The following is a 17,993-nucleotide window of genomic DNA, read 5'->3' on the forward strand; positions in this document are numbered from 1 at the left end:
ATATGAATCAGAAGATTCATCTTTTTACCATTTATTTCAATTAATATTTCCCGTGATAGGGCATCAATATCCTCAACTGTTGTCATTCGGTTTCTGATCTTCCAATTTTGGCAGTTACCTTGCGCACCTATACACCAACATGTGATGGATTCTTTAAAAAATTCATTTTATTGCCTTGCTTTCTGAGTCTCTGAGCCTGCTTATAAATTGCACCATTGATAGCATTCTGGTTTCTTCAAAAGCAACTGAGGATCACTGCCTGAGAGTCAACAAAATTATGCAATTAAAGATGCTTCTCCCGTGTTCTAAAAAAAATTCATTCAGAAAACAAGGAGAGATTCTCCCCTGCACTGAGCTACTTTGCACAATGCCACACTGGACTTTAAAGCCAACAGAGTTGGCCACAGTGTGGCTCCTATGCCATCTCTCCCACCAGCCAGAAGAGGGGACATTCCTAGAGGTAAAAGGGGGCATAGCCAGTGCTTTCCTGCATACTGCTCATCTCTGTGTACCATACCAGAACCTTCAGGCCACTGGCAGTGAGCATAATTTAGAGCAGTCTTTAGGTTGATCTAATTTACAATGGAGAAACCAGTCCAATACACAGATAGCCCAGGAGTGTGGTAGTGCAAAAGTGGCTTAAAGTGACCCTTGTGTGCACAACACCCCATCCTAAGTTGTGCTACGCATTCAGTCACAACCAAGGGTAAGATTGCAGAGAGGGAAAGGTGATGGCATTCTTCCAAGCTCCACCCACAAAATAAGCTCTGCGATGTGAGTCACCAAAACTGGATGCTGGTAACTGTAGATGTCTCAGACATAATAGTGTGTGCTCCCCTCACTGGGACTTCAATAAGCCTGTGACCTTCCCTAAGCTCTCTAGCTTGGCTTCTTCTTGATTGGGGGAAAAATTAGTAGTATTTCCCAAATGCCATCCACTTGTGGCATCCAAGTGAGCTGTCACTCACAGTACCCCATGCAGCTCTGTGAGCCTCCCTCTAATTTCTTGCACTAGGAATGAAATAGTTAACTGTTGACATTTCAATTACATGGCTGGGCAGCTGAGTTAATGAATGGGGCAAGTCACACTTCTCAGTCAGAGCTATTGTTCCAGGCTCGCTGCAGACTCAAGCACACTTCTCTGCATCAGGGCTTATCTACACCAGGAAATAACCTGTAACTGCTAAGAGTGGAATTATTATTAATTATTTTTATTAATAAGTATGATTTATAATACTTGTGTGTAATTATTAATTTTAATTCTTGTGGAATAGCTATTCTACACTAGCTCCTCATGTGAACACTATGAGTGCCTTTGTGTGGTTTAGTTTAATCCATTTTGGATTAAGTGCAGAATAAGTTTCCTCACGGAGAACTAGTGCAGAATCGCCATTGCACTTTAAATCCACAGCCTAGCTTATTTCACAATCACTTCCCTGCATAGACAAGTCCTTAGCTACACTTGGTTCATATTTATGAGGTTTTTCTTTTCAAACTATAACAGGTAGAAGTTCACTTTTTTTAAATGAAAAAAAAGCTTTACAAGTTTTTTTAAAAGCTGAGATTCTGGAGAACAAAGTGGTTTCAGAGAGGTGTTGTATGGCATACAGTGAGTACAGGTTGTTTCCAAGCCCTGGGCATTGGATATTAGATTTTGGTGTCTAATACCCAAGTTAAACAAAGCTGGTAGAAAATGAATTCATTTTCATTCTGACTGATTTTCCCACACATAGAACTCACAGAGAGTCAAGTCAACGAGCCAAACTCTGAAGCGAGAGTGAGTGTAGTCTGAGTAAAAACTGAGTAGGGATTTCAGGAGTTGACCAAATTGATTTTGTTTTGGTTTTGCTTTAATAGTTACAAGACTACAGAGAGTACATATTATTTCAGTCCTGTGTCAATACTTGTCACCAGAGTGAACGCACTACAAACAGCACCCATTCTCAATACAGTTGGAGGAGGATACATTGGATGCAATCTATGGGCTTCAATTCACTGTCCAGCCCTGTCTCCGCTGCTGCGTGCTAAGCAAAGTGCTGGTCCTGAGTTGACTCTTACAAGCTGGTGTGTACTGTGGGCAAGGGGCTGAACACTACAGGGATAGCTCAAAGTATTCCGGGGCTGGTGTGGGCCTGTTGCTACCTGTACAGACAGAGCAAGGCCTGCAGGGCCAGGAAGATAGTGCTTATGTTGCCAGAGGGTGGTGGTTCAGGGAGCTGACCCAGAGCAGGCACAGACAAGACCGCTTCACGCTAAGGGGAAGGTGGTGGTGAGATGCCACACCACCCTGGGTACCATCACACCCATATCCTTCTTCCTCCCTCTTCATTCCTGGTGGATGTTATGGTTTCATTTCTCTGTCAAGTCCATTATTGACATAGGGAGATCTGCAGGACAGAAGCCAGTCTCTTGTGCTCTCTTTCCAGCACCAAGCACACTTTCAGATGCTATAAAAAGATGAATAATGCTGCTAAGGAAATAGTCCCTATATAAATCACCAGTGATTTTAAAACAATATTGTGAGTTGCCTATAATATTGTCCTAAAAGAATGAGAAAGTACAAAATGTGAGCCAAATACAGATATTAACCTTTCCATGTGCTTCTGTTATGTTTAAATCCATCAGAAATCAATTACAATTATGATCATATAATCCCGGTTTCATTTGACAATAAGGATGCAGCACATTTTTGTGGATTACAAAAAGAATTACCGGCTAAAAGAGGACTCTGAGTTTGGCATTCCAAGGAATAACACAACCCTCACACTGACAGTATTTCTATTACAAAGCAAAAGGGCCCAGCACATCAAAGTCAGTATAAACAAAGTTAACCTTCAGAATGTAACAGTGTTTTTGTCAATGAAATCCCTGAGAAATCAATATAAATGTGGTTATAGTATACCACAGTGATATGAACCTTGTGTATCTTGCATTTCATGCTTCATCTAATCTTATCTCCTACCTTTCGGCCTAGCAGTCTTTTCCAAAGCAGACAATAAAATTGGATTCAGGTTCAATAACTAGAATTCATCCCGGAAGGCTGACGATTTGACAAGCCGGAGAGCAGAGATGTGGGGAAGGAAGTGGACTGTGTTGTGAGTTGTGCTTTGTGACCACTAAGAAATAGCACAGTGGTAGTGCACTAGTGTCTGGCCCTTTGAGATGTCAATACCACAGAGCACTGATTGTCTAGGGCGTGATGGAAGAACTCCACGAAGGGCCCTGATGGGTTATTATTTATGGACCAGATTCAGCAAAGGGACAAGGAATAGATATTTGACAAATGAAAATATGTCAATGAATAAATAGCATTTATATTCCTTATTAGTCTACTTTCAAATGTAAACAAATAGCCCAAATGATTAATAGGAAACTTTCTGTGGGCTATGTTGTGACATAACAGTCTTCCCTGACTATAGGGCAATGAGCATGCAATGAATTGTGACTTTGTCCCAATTTGTTCCGTGGTTTCTCTGCTTTCTCCAGACAGGCAGTAATTAGTTGCTGGTTTATACCAGTAGCCAATTATTTATTCCTCCACATCAGTTCATGGCACTGGCTGGTGTGCTATGGGGAGAGGGGTGGCAGAGCTATTCCTCCCCTCTTCACAAATCCCACCATCACCACTTGCACAGAACAGAAGGCCCCCATGCAGCCCCACACTGTGATCTGCAATGCAAGAGACTTTTCAACCTTCTTCACACAACCATGCAGGTCAAGAGTTCCGTATTAATAGAAAGTCAGCATACATGCACGTAACAGCCCACTTTGAGAAAACAGACAGTGGGCACTAGATTATATTCAGAACATTTCAAATGCTGATAAACGGACGTCATTTAATCACTAAGTCTAGGATTTTTGAAGGAGTCTATGGGAGTTAGGCACACCATTTCCACTGAGTTTCCATGGGATGTAGGCAATTAAGTCCCTTAGGTTCCTTTGAAATTCCCAGCATATTTTTTATCTTCATATTTATCACTTTGATTAACCTAACCCAATGGTCCAAAGAAACTGCACTCCATTAGATACATGTCTGTAGTGACCAGGACAGTCATGCCTAAGAGTTAGAATCAGGAACCAGAGACAGAGTTGGGTGCCAAGCCAAAGTCAGCATCGGGGTAGGAGCAGGAACCTGAAGAGAAAGCAGGAAACTGGGAACAGACAGGGATCTGAGATAAGGAGGACCGGAACAGGCTGGAAGGCAGGGCTCTGCAGTCAGGCAGGAAGGCAGGGTCCATAGTAGCCCTCCAGTGATTCGTCTAGTTGTTCAATTTCCTGAGCCTCTTTCTGGCTTAAGAGCGTCCCAGCCAATTGATGGGAGGGGGAGAGAGCTGGACATCTCCACTAATCAGGAACTTCATGGGCAAGGCCCTTTGTTAGCTAGTGCTTCACTAGCCCCCTTCTTGAAGAATTTGACTGTGCTGCTGGGTAGCAACAGTCTATGCATAGCAACAGTCTATGCATAGCCGGGAAACCCACAGGCCTAGGTTCAAGGCTTATGAGCCCTCATGCTGTCTTAGTAAAGTACACCAAAATTTGCTATTTTATAAATTTATTTTGCATCGTAACATTATCCAAGTGATTTTCCAGCCCTTCAATATTGCTTTTAACAGCAAAATTGACTATCCTATTCATGTTTGTCATTGGCAATGCTGAAAATAGGCTAACATTCAAAAACCATGCATCAGGCCCCCAGAAATCATGAAATTAGCTTAAAAATTATATTTAAAAAAATATAGAATTGTCTGGTTTCTCTGCCTTGAGTGTACACTTGGGTTCATGTTTACAAGCTTTCCTCCACAACCCTGAGGGCTAAAAATTACTTTTGTTAAAATGAAAGCTGAGTGAGAGTCTCATGTAATTTCATGACTCCCAGTCCTGGGGACTGAAGAAAAAGCACCAAATATCATGAAACTCCCAAGTAAATCAGAAGAGCTGGAAACACTGCTTTCCCCCTCCCTATACATTGACTGATTTCTGGAGCACCTGTTTCTGGGCAGAGTGTCCAGAAAGCTCAAAAATATTAAAAGTAAAATTAAATTGTAACTCAGCCTAGAGATACTAGACATTTTCTTAAACAAACTAGACAAAAGGGAATAATCCAAAGAGGAAGAGCTGGTGGGAAAGGAGGGGCCAGAATGGGCAGAGATACAGCATCCTAAATAGAAGCAGGTTGAGGGCAGCAACAGAGGGATTCTTCACTGAGGGAATTCCATAGATAGGATCCCTGATCCAGGTAATTTTGCTGATGGTCCAGTTGAGCTACAGCCTTGGAATTCAAGAACAATCTGTTTCATGTCAGTTGCCTGACATGCCTGAGAGGGAAACAGAGTGAGATGAGTACACAGGTAACTCAGACTCAAAGAGTGGTTAAAGCAAACTGAAGCAGGATGGGAAGTTCTCACTGCACCAGTTCAGGAGAAGGGGGATCAGTTCAGGAAGCTGTTTACCTGAGCCAGGGAGAGGAGGGGATGCTTCCAGTATTGCCAACCCCAAATGCTCAAAATTATGAGTCAAGCCCCTAAAATCGTGAAATTGACTTTAAATTATTTTTTTAAATAATAAATTTGGCAATAAATTTTAGTTGCTTTCTGAGCCTTCAGGTTGCACACAGGTCATGTTTTCTCTACAACCATGAGAACAAGAAACTTACTTTAAAAATTTTTTGAAAGCTGGGATTCTGATATATTCAGATGATTCCAGGAGCCAAGGTATTAAGAAATACACAAGACTCCCAGTCAAATTGGGAGAGTTGGCAAGGCTGAGCTCCCCTCTGCTTTTAGCCAATGGGTGGCAGCAGTGCGCCCCTGCTCCCCCCGACTAATACTAGATCCAGACAATTAAAGGCTTTATATGTAATTGAAACTATAAGTCTGAAAAGGTTCTATTGCCCTCATTGGTCAATATCATTTTTTACAAGTCATTTCCTTATCAAAGCTTATTGTAATCCCAAGATTAACATCATTTACTACAGAAGTAGTTAACAGTTATGTGCACAATATATGACTGAATGAGGATCCGCATAATTAGCAAAGCCAGTTGTAAAACTGACCCTGGAAAATACGCCTTGTTATAATCATCATTTTCTTTACAAGTTTTAAAGAATCAACAAAAAGAGCCATCACTTTTGTGTATATATATTTCAGTTAACACATGATTTTTTATGATAAAATGATAAATGATGAAATGATATAGTTGAAAATCTTAACCAAATGTTGATAGCTAATCATGGTCATTATGACAAATGGAGGAAGATAATTGGCATTCATATATGGATACAGCATGTGAATGAGTGGATGTCACTTGCAGTATCATATTCTTCTGTGATCTGAATTTAGAATGTGGTTGTAGGAAGGGAGGATTCATTCATAGGCTTTGAATGCAAACAGGAAACTCATCTTACTGGGAGAGCGATTATATGAAATTAGCTGTCACCACCCAAACGTTGCTCAGGCAGCAATTTCTTAGCTGTAGTTAAAGAAGAGGCTAAACATAATAGTCTCTCTCAATTATGATAGCTCATAAAAAAAAATCATAAAAGCTGAAAGTACAATATTATTAAGATAGCACTAACACTTTTTCAGCATTCCTTCCCTCACCCCACCTCTTTTCCACAAAGGGCATTTTGCACTGTGACACATTATATCAATTTATGTTCTTATCTATTCTATGAAATATAAAACTGATGAGACATTAGGCACAGAAAAGCTTAGTTATCCAATTGTCTGAACCATATCCAAAGTCAATGAAAAAAGTCCTGTGGACTTTAAATCATGCCCATCTTTCTTCCCATCTCCTTCAATTTCAAAATTCAGAACAAATAAAATTAAATTTAAAAAACCCTCCCCCAACTTTTGAGTTCGCACCTACCCAATTGCTAAAATATGCTCATTATCTTTACTCTAATTCTCATAAATTGTAATGTTCGGTATCATCTACCACTTAAAGCATTTTGCAGGATTTTCCACCAAACTGAATCACTACTGTTATTGAATCTCTTCCTTCCTCTTCACAAAATTAAAGGATGGTTCTTAAATTCTAGATCCGGTGTGGACTGGTAAAGTAGTTTAAAAAAAACAAAACAAAACAAAAAAAAACACCACAGGGTTTTGGCAAATACATGTTAAATAGGTACCTGATTTGAATGTAATGGTGAAGGATCAAAAAAGGTTTGCTATATGTCATTTCACCTGAAAAATAAAGTGAGTTATTGTTCCTTACACAGTCATAAGCATTGTGTCTCCAAATATATGGTTTTACCAAAATGCTCTTTGAATAAAAAACCTGCTTTTCCACGAAAGATGGTTCACTGGTGAGGCAGCTAACTTAAGACTTAGGAGACTCAGGTACAATTCTCTGTTCTGCCACAAACAGCCCATGTGACTTGAGCAAGTCACGTAGGTTACATCTATACTATGAGCTAGGGGTGTGATTCCCCTGCTCGCATACACGTATGCGCACTAGCTCTCAACAAGCTAGCACAAGTGGTGGCAATGGAGGCGTGGCTGAGCTGTGCCGAATACATATCCACTGGTTTCTGGTGGGTATGTATTCAGTCCAGCTTAGCTGTGCTTTCGTTGCCTCTACCCATGCTACTGTGCATACTGCTATTTATACTTCCGCTAGCCCAATGAGAGCTTGCGTAAGTACATATACACAAGCGGGGGAATTACATCCTTCGCTCATAGTGTAGACATAGCCTGAGGGCCTATACACACTTGCACCTACTTCAGTATAACTTAACTCACTCAGGGGGTTAAAAAAGCCACCCACTGAGCAGCGTAAGTTACACCAACCTAAGCACAGTGTGGACAGCGCTATGTTGCGGGAGAAGCTCTCTCTCTGACATAGCTAGTGGAGTAATGATGCCGATGGGAGAGCTCTCTCCCACTGGCATAGAGTGGCTGCACTAGCAGTGCTATAGTGACACAGCTACATCGGTACAGCTGCACTGCTGTAGCGATTCTAGTGTAGACTAGCCCTTAGCCTCAGTTCCCTATCTGTATAATAGTCTAATAGCACTTCCCTACCTCACAGTTTTGTTGAGAGGATAGATACATTTAAGAGGTTGTGAGGAGCTCAGATACTACAGTAATGCTGACCATCGAAGTACCTAAAACAGAAAGACCTTTCCTGTAATATGCTATATTATCTGTATGTTTGGCTGACGGTGCTGTAGTGGCCTCTAGGATCTGGCAGGATTATTCAAGCCAATTTACAACTCTGGCTGATGGTCTTTCTAGGGCAAAGAGTGACTAGATCAATACAAGTCAGAGCATGGTACTTGTATAGCCCAGTAAATTATCTGAATTCTGTCACTGCCCAGAATGAAAAAGGAGGACCACCCCCAAGGTGCTTTTAGTGCAGCTATAGTACTAAGAGGAATGAGAGCAGAGCACGACATTCTTATCTCTTAAACCATGTTCTGTAGATGACAAGGTGGCAGGACAAAGACTTTCTGATTGTTTTAAATGCTTTTAGAAATTGCAAATATTAAATACCTGGCAAAGTTAAAAACAAGAGTCAGGATTGCTAGGATACCTAATTCATACACACATATACAATATTTTGTAGCCCTGATCCAGCAAACCACTTCAGAGTGCTTAACTTTAAGCATGTGAATCGTCAATGAGACTCTTCATTTTCTTAAAGTTAAGCATGTGCTTAGGTGCTTTGCTGGACTGGGGCCTAACCGAATAGATGTTATCCTGCAATGTTAAAACATGTCACCATTTTAAATGCAGGGAATCATTTGCAGGATTCCATATGCTAACAAGTGATTCTAGTGTAAATGTCATTTGGACATAAAAAATTATTTTTCAGATGTGAATGTCATAATGATGGAATGTTCCCAACGACTGCCTTAATTCCAAAAAGATTGCTCCCGGTGCAAGATAGTTACTTTAACACAGCAGCAGTGCAAAAAATGTTTCTCGAGTCCTTTTTTTGTGCATTTGATAATCTTTTCCATAATACTGTTTGATCTAAATATTGATTAGGATTCTTGTCTTTACATTTTTTTTGTATGTAACTGAATTCTTTCACCATCTGTAAACGGAACCACAAAGGACTTGCCAACCTCAGTATGCAGACAGTTAGATCTCTTGGTGCAACTTTGTGCTAGGGTATTTGGCGATCAGTATGGGTTAATATGAAGCATACAGTAGGTCATGTGTGCTTTGGGTGGATTGATTGGTGTCCCATGATCAAGAGCTATAAGTTGCCCCTAAGCAGTAGTTTACTGAATACTGATTTGAGACCTGGTCCTGAAAACTGCTGAACTTGTGCATCCCTAATTGCCATTGCCTTTCATGAGAGCTGAGGGCCCTCAGCCCCTGAGAGCAAATACTCAAACTCCTTGAGTACAAAATGTCAGAAAGAGCAAGCAACATGCATATGAAGGCCTGAGTGGACGTTTTATATATCTATTGATTTCTATTAATTATTTTAAACTTAATATGTCAAATCCATCACTGGTATAGCTTCATTGATTTGATGCAGTGACATCCAGATTGAATTTGTGCTTATGTCAATTATAATAACATCAGTAATAGTTCTATTTTAGGGCATGTTTTCATATTCCAGAGGCTAACTTGTACCTGCCTCTGTGTGTGCAATTAAATCATTTCTCATTCTAAGAGGCACTTCTCTATGCAAATGTGGGTTTTGAAGAGACACATGCATGCATGCACTTTTTGAAGGCACATGTGTGCATGCACTTTTTGTATCCTGTAAGAGTGGATGGGAGGCAAATTTTCAAACCCTGGATGCTCAGCATTTGCCTCCCATCCACTCTTACTGGATACATTTGTACAGTATGGACCAGTGGCTATGGCACTGGACTACTATTCAGAAGATGTGGGTTCTAGTCCTGGCTTTGCTACTGGCCTGCTGGGTAACCTTGAGCAAGCCACTTAACCCTCTCTGTGTCTCTATTTCCTCATTCATAAATTGTGGATAATGATACTTACCTCCTTCCTAAAGTATTTTAAGTATGTATGGATGAAAAACACTATAACAGCTATATATTATTATTATTAGCCCAAGTGGGCTCCAATCCTTGACTGGGGCCTGTGAGCCCTACAGTAATACAAATTATAAATAATGGTAATTAATGTGCATTTCATATATAGATTGGTTAAAATCATATATATATAGGAGGTTAAAACCTTTTTGGTTTGGCGTATTAAGGGTATTATTTCTAAAGAGTTTTGCTGAGACTCTTGTTATGAATTATCCATATTTCTGAGGGGGTTTTATAATTATTTGGATGACATTTGTATCAGACAATGCCTTTAGTAGCCAGTGGCAATCCATGAACCAGAACTTCAGAGATCTTGATGAGATTTTGGAGGATTTGGAGGAACTGTAAAATTTGTGAGTGTCTCACTTGCCTCTGGCTGCAGAGAGAGAGAGAGAGACTGGATTATGGCACTATTCCAATATTAAAATACATTGCTGGTCAGCAATCCTCAGCTCATGTAAGTCAGAGAGACCCAGAGGGCATTGGATCTGAAGTTAAGACCATGTTGTAGGAGACATGGGGGTCAGAAGCGGTCTGGAAAGTACAGGGTGTCTGACATTCACATACTATTAAAGATTCCCATATTCAGAAGGAATGGTCAAAGGCAAACATTTCGGAGAGTCTTTCAGGCTGGGATTCAGATGTTCTATCAGGCATATAGCTAACTATTGTAATTATGATCTAAATTAAAAACTCACGGTAAGAAATTTGGGAAACTGATGTAAACTAACAAACAAACAATCTCTTATTTCAGCCTATAAGGAAAAGATGAAGGAGCTGTCCATGCTGTCTCTGATCTGCTCTTGTTTTTACCCTGAACCTCGCAACATGAATATCTATACATATGATGGTGAGTAACCTTCACTGGAAATCATCTTGCTTGTTAAATAATTTGGCAGTGCTGGATATGACTCATTTCACTTTCACAGTTTCTAATATTTAGTCAATGCTTTGCTGATTTAACAATTCACTTGCTATTTCTGGCTGTTCGTTCTTACCAATTGCCTATTGCTCATTGTGGTGATTGTTTGGCCCCAATAACAACATATTAAAATCTCATTTTAAAAAGCCCATGGCTGGCTATTTTATAATTAGCTGTACTGTACTTAATACCTCAAGAAATACTACCCATCCAGGAATTGCAGATATTCACAGCTGAAGTAATTCTCAGGAAAATCAAGAAAATATGCTTTCCCTAGCAGGCACCAATGAGGTAATTCTCAATTAGTAAATTTGGATTTTTCTCACCTAGGCTTGAGATACCATGTTTTTAAATTCATTACATCTGGGGACTTTTCCTTGTGAGCAAGTAGATGGGTGTTATGAATTGAACAAACTATTTGAGGAGTTGCATCTCTGGCCTGTGCAGGAGGCTAAGAGACAGCAGGGTCTCAGCAGCTGCTTCAGCAAACAAAAGCAGTACAGCATATCTGTAATTCCCAAAGGGCTCAGGAGCTATTCCTGCCCCTCACCAGCATAAAAGGAGACAATTTTGGAGAAACATTTTAAAATCTAATTTAAGGACTGGTCAAGCTGCTGGATTGATAGCCTTGGAAACAGAAATTCTTTATTTAGCCATAGGACAGGTACAGCAGGAATCAGTCTATGCAAGCTTCCCCAGGTGATCTGATAATGACATCTCAGCCTCAGACCCATGAAAAACTCTAGTTCAGTCTCCATTCCAATTCAATACTTGGCACCATATTGCTCATCTCAGCAACCAAGCCAAGTGATATCACGTGTGATGGTGAATAGTCTCAAGTATGGACACTTGTTCACCACTGGACTGCACTCACCAATTAATTTCACAGGACCATCAATCACATGCAGATTATTTTTGGTCAAACAGCTGTTTTTTAATTTAACTTTGGAAAACCAGATTGGGCTTACAAAAGTAGGTTTGTTACTATTAGAAGTGTCAATAGTTTTGAACATTTTTACCATACTCCACCATGACTTCCTATATATGTATTTCCCTCTAAAGTCATTGATAAACTTCTTCTAACCCTGAGAATTACCAAAGAGTAAATTTACAGTAGTTCATTTTCATGAAGCAACTACCAAACATGGCAAGGGCTAGTGAAAGACAATTTTTCACACCAGCTTTACACATTTATTTGTCCATATGAAGCTTTCTTTACTACCATATAAATCCCCACATACACATATACACATGCTTTTATAGCCTTCCAAAATGACATACATATTTATCTTTATAGGATTAATTTATACTTACACTGTTACTAACAAATGGGAATGTACCTCTCACGAGAGCTGTTTTCAACACATACTCGGCCGTTGCCCTTTCATTGCCAAAGTATGCTATTTCTCTCCTCCAATGTTGGGTTTAGCCTTTTTAATTTTATTTCCTAGATATGGAAGTGAAACAAATCAACAAACGTGCCTCTGGCCAGGCCTTTGAACTGATCTTAAAGCCACCATCTCCTGTCTCAGAAGCACCACGAACTTTAGCCTCTCCAAAGAAGAAAGAGCTGTCCCGTGAGGAGATCCAGAAAAAGCTGGAAGCTGCTGAGGAAAGGAGAAAGGTATCTTTGCTTTTTAGCTGTGCCTTGCCATATGCAATTGCTACAAAGTTTCCTATCATTTCTGATGTATCCTCACTGCAAGATGATTTTTCATCGTGAGCATTATAATAATAATACTGACATTATTTCCACTGATGTTTATGGCTGACGGTACACTCATTGCAAGATGATTTTTCATCAGAAATGTTAAAAAAAATGGAAAATGTTGAATGAAACAAACTGTTTTATTCTTTCTATTTTTTAGCCAACCCCTCCTCCCCCCAAATTCAACCAGCTCTAATGGCCAGGAAGTATGGGTTATATAATGAAGGTATCTGTGGAGAGAAAGCTTTATGGAGCTTTAAATTCACAATCTTTGCTCCATGTATATAGTGCTAGACCTGTGTAGGCCCATATATGGAATAAAGATGTTCCCCTTTATGACCTTAATCAGCATTTCAGACTTCCGTGTGTGTTCATCATGTACATTCTACAAAGATGTCAGACCTTCTAGCAATAAAAAAAAAAAAAAAAGAAAGAAAAATGCAGGGTACTTAGAGCAAGCAGACAGAACTATACCTCAGCTCTCTGGCTTCCACCCTGATTGATGGGCCAAAGAAGTCTTCCCTTGTCAAACATTTTCAGGGACAGATTTAGCTATTCTATAAATGTAAGCTTAGGTCAGACTATATTTGTTATGTATATTTTAGGCCATGTTAAAACAGGATAAACGGCCACATTCTCAGCACTGGTCAATGTGCAGAAGTCAGGGGATGGGGTACAAAGTGATTTAAAGCTCGTCTTTGCATGTCTGTGGCACTTAGGGCTGCTCTGTGGAGGACCAAGACTTCTATTATGTTAAAGCATTCTCAGGGCTGCTCTAAATTATGCCAAGCTGCAATCACCACAGGAGGCTGAAAATGCAGTGGAAGACTGGAGACAGTACTGGCCACTCCCCCTTTCCTCCTGCCAGGCCGTCTTTTCCCTGCCACACAGAAGGAGAGTGCAATAAGAGCTTCTAACCTCTTTGCCACCAAATGATCTATGTTATCTTGGTGTGATCTTGCTGGCATTAGACTCACATTTCACTGGTGAGTTGATGTAAAGTGGCTACACCTCAGAGAATCTGACCTAAGATGCCTGAAAGTAAAACAAGCTCAGCTGTCTGAGCCTTTACTCTGTCTCTTGAATCTTCTCATTTGTTATAAATTAAGAGCAGAGTTTGTAGAATTTTGTCAAAAGGTGGAAGAAAATAAGCAAAGAAATTAAGTGGCTCATGCTGCAACGTGGAACCACATGCAGCAGCTTCTAGACTGTTTCCTTTCAGAAGAATGAAATAAAAGCCCCCATCCCCACCCCTTCTCCTCTCAGTTACTGACTAGTCTAAATCAGGAGTAACTCCCATCCAAGTCAATGGAGCGTGAGGAGAATCAGACCCATTCAACTCAATGGGAGTAGGCTGATTTACACTAGCTGAGGATCTGACCGTTATTTCAATCCATTTAGAACACTGCTGACATAAAGAGACAGAAATGGCAACAGTTAAGAAACTTGATAATTTGTGCATATTTTACTGTGAAATCTAAACCTTCATGGCCAACTTATTTTACTGATCAGAGTGTGTATTTCTTCCAATATAAAACCTAATAATGTAATTAGACTGGAAATTGGCTTAAGAGTTGCCAGCACTGATGCCTTCTTTTCCCCTACCAATATGTTCATTTTGAATGATGATCTCCACATTTCCTTCTCTAGCTGGGTCATTGTAACCTACGAGATCCGCATCATACTTTTCTACCCACGCGCTGCAGTTGTCAGGCATAACCATTCTAGATCATGTCTTTTGGGCACAGTTTTAAATAAAATCAAGTACAACTAATTGATTGCCTTTAACAAAAGTTATTAATTGATTTCACACCATTTTGGAGTTAGAGTGGACTGTGTTAATTTGATTAGTGTTCATTAATAAATTGTCAAATTCATGTGAAAAAGCCTACAGCGATGCATATATTTCAATGACTCCTTATATGTGCTCTAGGTTCCCTAGCTTTTTGATTATCACTTTTTATCACTGTATACTCATCCCTTTATCATTTTCCTTCCTTTCTTCTCCCCCTTTTCCTCCTCTCCTGTGGGCCCTACCAGAATACAATTTATAATTAATATGTATTGCTGTTTGAGGAATTTCTTAAAAATACTGCATCTCAAAGTGAGATGCACTTTGGATAGCAATAGAGTTCTCCATTCCACGTACAGGCTCCTCCTTACTGCATTCCATTATTATCCCATTATTTTAAGGGGGGGGGGTGCGCTGTGTTTTCCTCCCCAAGTAGGTAATCAGAAAGATCTCATCATCCTTTCCAATTAAGAAATGAGAGCTCATTATCACTGTAAGAAGCAGAAGTTTATTTCTTAACAGTACAGAAAACTCAACCAGATCTCTAACATGATGCAACAATTTATACCCATTGGCCTTGGAATATTTAGCTACCACACCAGATTTCTACGCTTGAAAAGCCCTAGGTTGAATTATACATTGTGATCACCATTAATCAGCATGAAAATTAGACTCTAAAGGGATTTCTACTAGTTTTAGGATTAGAGTAGAGAACTCATATGTAATTACATCCTCTTAATGGCTTTGTATTTGAATGGAAATTAATTGCACTAGTCCCTAATGCAGAACACCAGAGTGGATGCAGAATAATGGCCATATTTTCTAACATTCATGCTGTCAATTATACAGTAAAGCCAATGCATCATTTTTAATACCGTTATTATTAATGTTGAAGGATAAACTCCCACCCAGGCATCACAGTATGGGTAGTGTCTACCCCTGTTGTGTGGAGTGGCCAGTTTTCCTAGATTTGCCTCCTATCTGCTAACACCATTGCAGTACTCACCATCTGGCTGTGAGAGTGGAACACATTGCCTCCTCTGAGGCCATCTTTCATGCTGCTTCATTCATTGGCAAAAGGCATTTGATCCTCCTCTTCTCTGGCAGTATCACTAGAGACAAAGGCATCCATTTTCCACTCCACTGTATGTCATTAGACATGCTGCCAAGGACACAAACCTCAAGGGAGGAGGCAAATAGAACCTGGAGAATATTGCTCTCCTTCTGTGCTAGGCCAATGGAAGCCCCTCCACCTCTCATATGAGTAGTTTGGGGAATTCAGGGTGATCAGGGCCGGCTCCAGGCACCAGCTGAGCAAGCTGGTGCTTGGGGCGGCAGACTGTTCGAGGCGGCATTCTGCCCAATCCTAGAGCGGCATGGCCGCTTTTTTTTTGGTTCTTGTTCCGCTCCGGCTGCCCTTTAGGGGGCAGCGGCACGGAGAACCAGAGTGCCCTGCAGGGCAGTCCTTTTCCGTCCCTCCCCGCCGACTGGAGTGGAGCCCTCGCGGCAGCGCAGCGGGAGGGGCCGCGTGGCAGCGCCCCTGCTGTAGCCCTGGCCGCCCTCTTCTCTCTCTCTCTCCCGCCCGCTCCCTCCCCCTCCCCAGCCAGTCCCCCCTGCACCCACACTCTGGCCACGCCGCATGTTTTTTTTTTTTTTTTGGTTTTGTTTTTTTGGTTTTGTTTTGCTTTGCCGTGACGTTCTGGCCACCCTGGTTTGTTTTTTGTTTGTTTGTTTGTTTTTGCTTGGGGCAGCCAAAAAGCCAGAGCCGGCCCTGAGGGCGATTGGTCAGTTGAAGTAGGAAGTGAAGCCAGGTAGCAGCCCACTCTGTGCAACATGTTTCCTTGCCAAAGCCCGAGATTTTATTGTGAATTTCCCCTTGGGAATTATTTTGTTCTCCTTGTAGCAGCTGTAACTTTCAAACCATGGCTTTTACTGTCTTAGGGCTGGTCCACACTAACCCCCCACTTCAAACTAAGATACGCAACTTCAGCTACGTGAATAACGTAGCTGAAGTCGAAGTATCTTAGTTCGAACTTACCGCAGGTCCACACGCGGCAGGCAGGCTCCCCCCGTCGACTCCGCGTACTCCTCTCGCGGAGCAGGAGTACCGGCGTCGACAGCGAGCACTTCCGGGATCAATCCAGGATCGATTTATTGCGTCTAGACAAGACGCGATAAATCGATCCCAGAAGATGGATTGCTTACCGCCGGACCCGGAGGTAAGTATAGACGTACATTTAGAAGGAGCTGCAGAGGTTAGTTTCACCCAACTGAGTAAGGCTTATTAGCGCTAGGGCCACACAGTCAGCAACGCTGTCATGGGGGAATGAGACTGGGAAGCACTGTGGAGGAAATGCCAGATAGTGAAGAGGTGGGAAATATGACAGAGACCAGGATTCTGCATGGATTCTTGCATTATTCCTCGGGTCTAAAAGGTCATGCCTCTGCCCTTCCACCCAGCTACTCACCCCACACCCTGAGGGGCTAATGAATCTCTTTAAATTTTTTGCAGCTCTGAAGCTACGTACATGTTGCATTGGTTTGGCCCCTTCCAAATGCTTTTGCATGCAATGGCATGGGAGATCAATGCCAGAAGCTACCTTTCACAAACAGTAACTCAAAGATAAACAGTGATACTAAACAAAATCCAGTGGCTGGAAGGTTTCAGAGTAGCAGCCGTGTTAGTCTGTATCCGCAAAAAGAACAGGAGTACTTGTGGCACCTTAGAGACTAACAAATTTTTCCACTATACGGCTAAATGCAGTGCCTTGCATAATGACAGGTTTCAGAGTAGCAGCCATGTTAGTCTGTATACTAACATGGCTGCTACTCTGAAACCTGTCATTATGCAAGGCACTGCATTTAGCCGTATGGAGTGGAAAAATTTGTTAGTCTCTAAGGTGCCACAAGTACTCCTGTTCTTTTTTCAATGGCTGGAAGCTGACTCTAGACAAACTGAGACTAGAAATAAAGGGCAATTTTTTAACAATAAGGGTAATTAATAGTTGGAATAACTTACCTAGGGGGTTGGTGGATTCTCGGTTACTTCAAGTTTTCAAAGGTAGGATGTGGTTGGAATTATTAATTTATTAATACAGGATATTGCCAGACACTAAATCAATCACAAATTCCTTTATTCAATCCAAAGGCCAAATGATATTTATACAATTGCTTTAAACATGCCTAAAAAGTTTAAATAATAAGCACTTATTACACCCACTCAGTAACAAACATTCATAAGCATTTGATCAGAGTACTCACAAAAGGGCTAGACAGAGGGGTGCTTAAACTCATGTTGGCTGGCTCCAACTGGCCAGGCAGGTATTAGTGTTGAACCTTTAAAAGTTCATCTTGTTATACTCTAACAAACAAATGATGTCACTTCCATTTGCTAATTGTAGCTTAGAACCAGTTTTGGGCAGTGTGGGACTGGGCCCCTTTCTCCAATATAAATATTGGTATGTCAGAGTTTACTACCAGTTCATCACAGAACTTTTAACCAAATTGTGATAATCTTCTATAATTTAGAGGCTTTTTTCAAGGACTT

General features: G+C 40.9%; 1 protein-coding gene across 1 annotated transcript in view; it reads left to right on the plus strand.

The window, feature by feature from the left end:
- Window positions 1-17,993, plus strand: part of STMN2 (stathmin 2) — a 58,654-nt gene that overhangs the window by 22,641 nt on the left and 18,020 nt on the right. Inside the window, exons 2-3 of the mRNA XM_005301532.5 lie at window positions 10,779-10,874; window positions 12,398-12,570. Of these exons, the coding sequence (XP_005301589.1) occupies window positions 10,779-10,874; window positions 12,398-12,570 (269 nt within the window). The remainder of the gene's footprint in view (window positions 1-10,778; window positions 10,875-12,397; window positions 12,571-17,993) is intronic.

This window comes from Chrysemys picta, chromosome 2, assembly GCF_011386835.1.
Source record: "Chrysemys picta bellii isolate R12L10 chromosome 2, ASM1138683v2, whole genome shotgun sequence".
NCBI lineage: Eukaryota > Metazoa > Chordata > Testudines > Emydidae > Chrysemys > Chrysemys picta.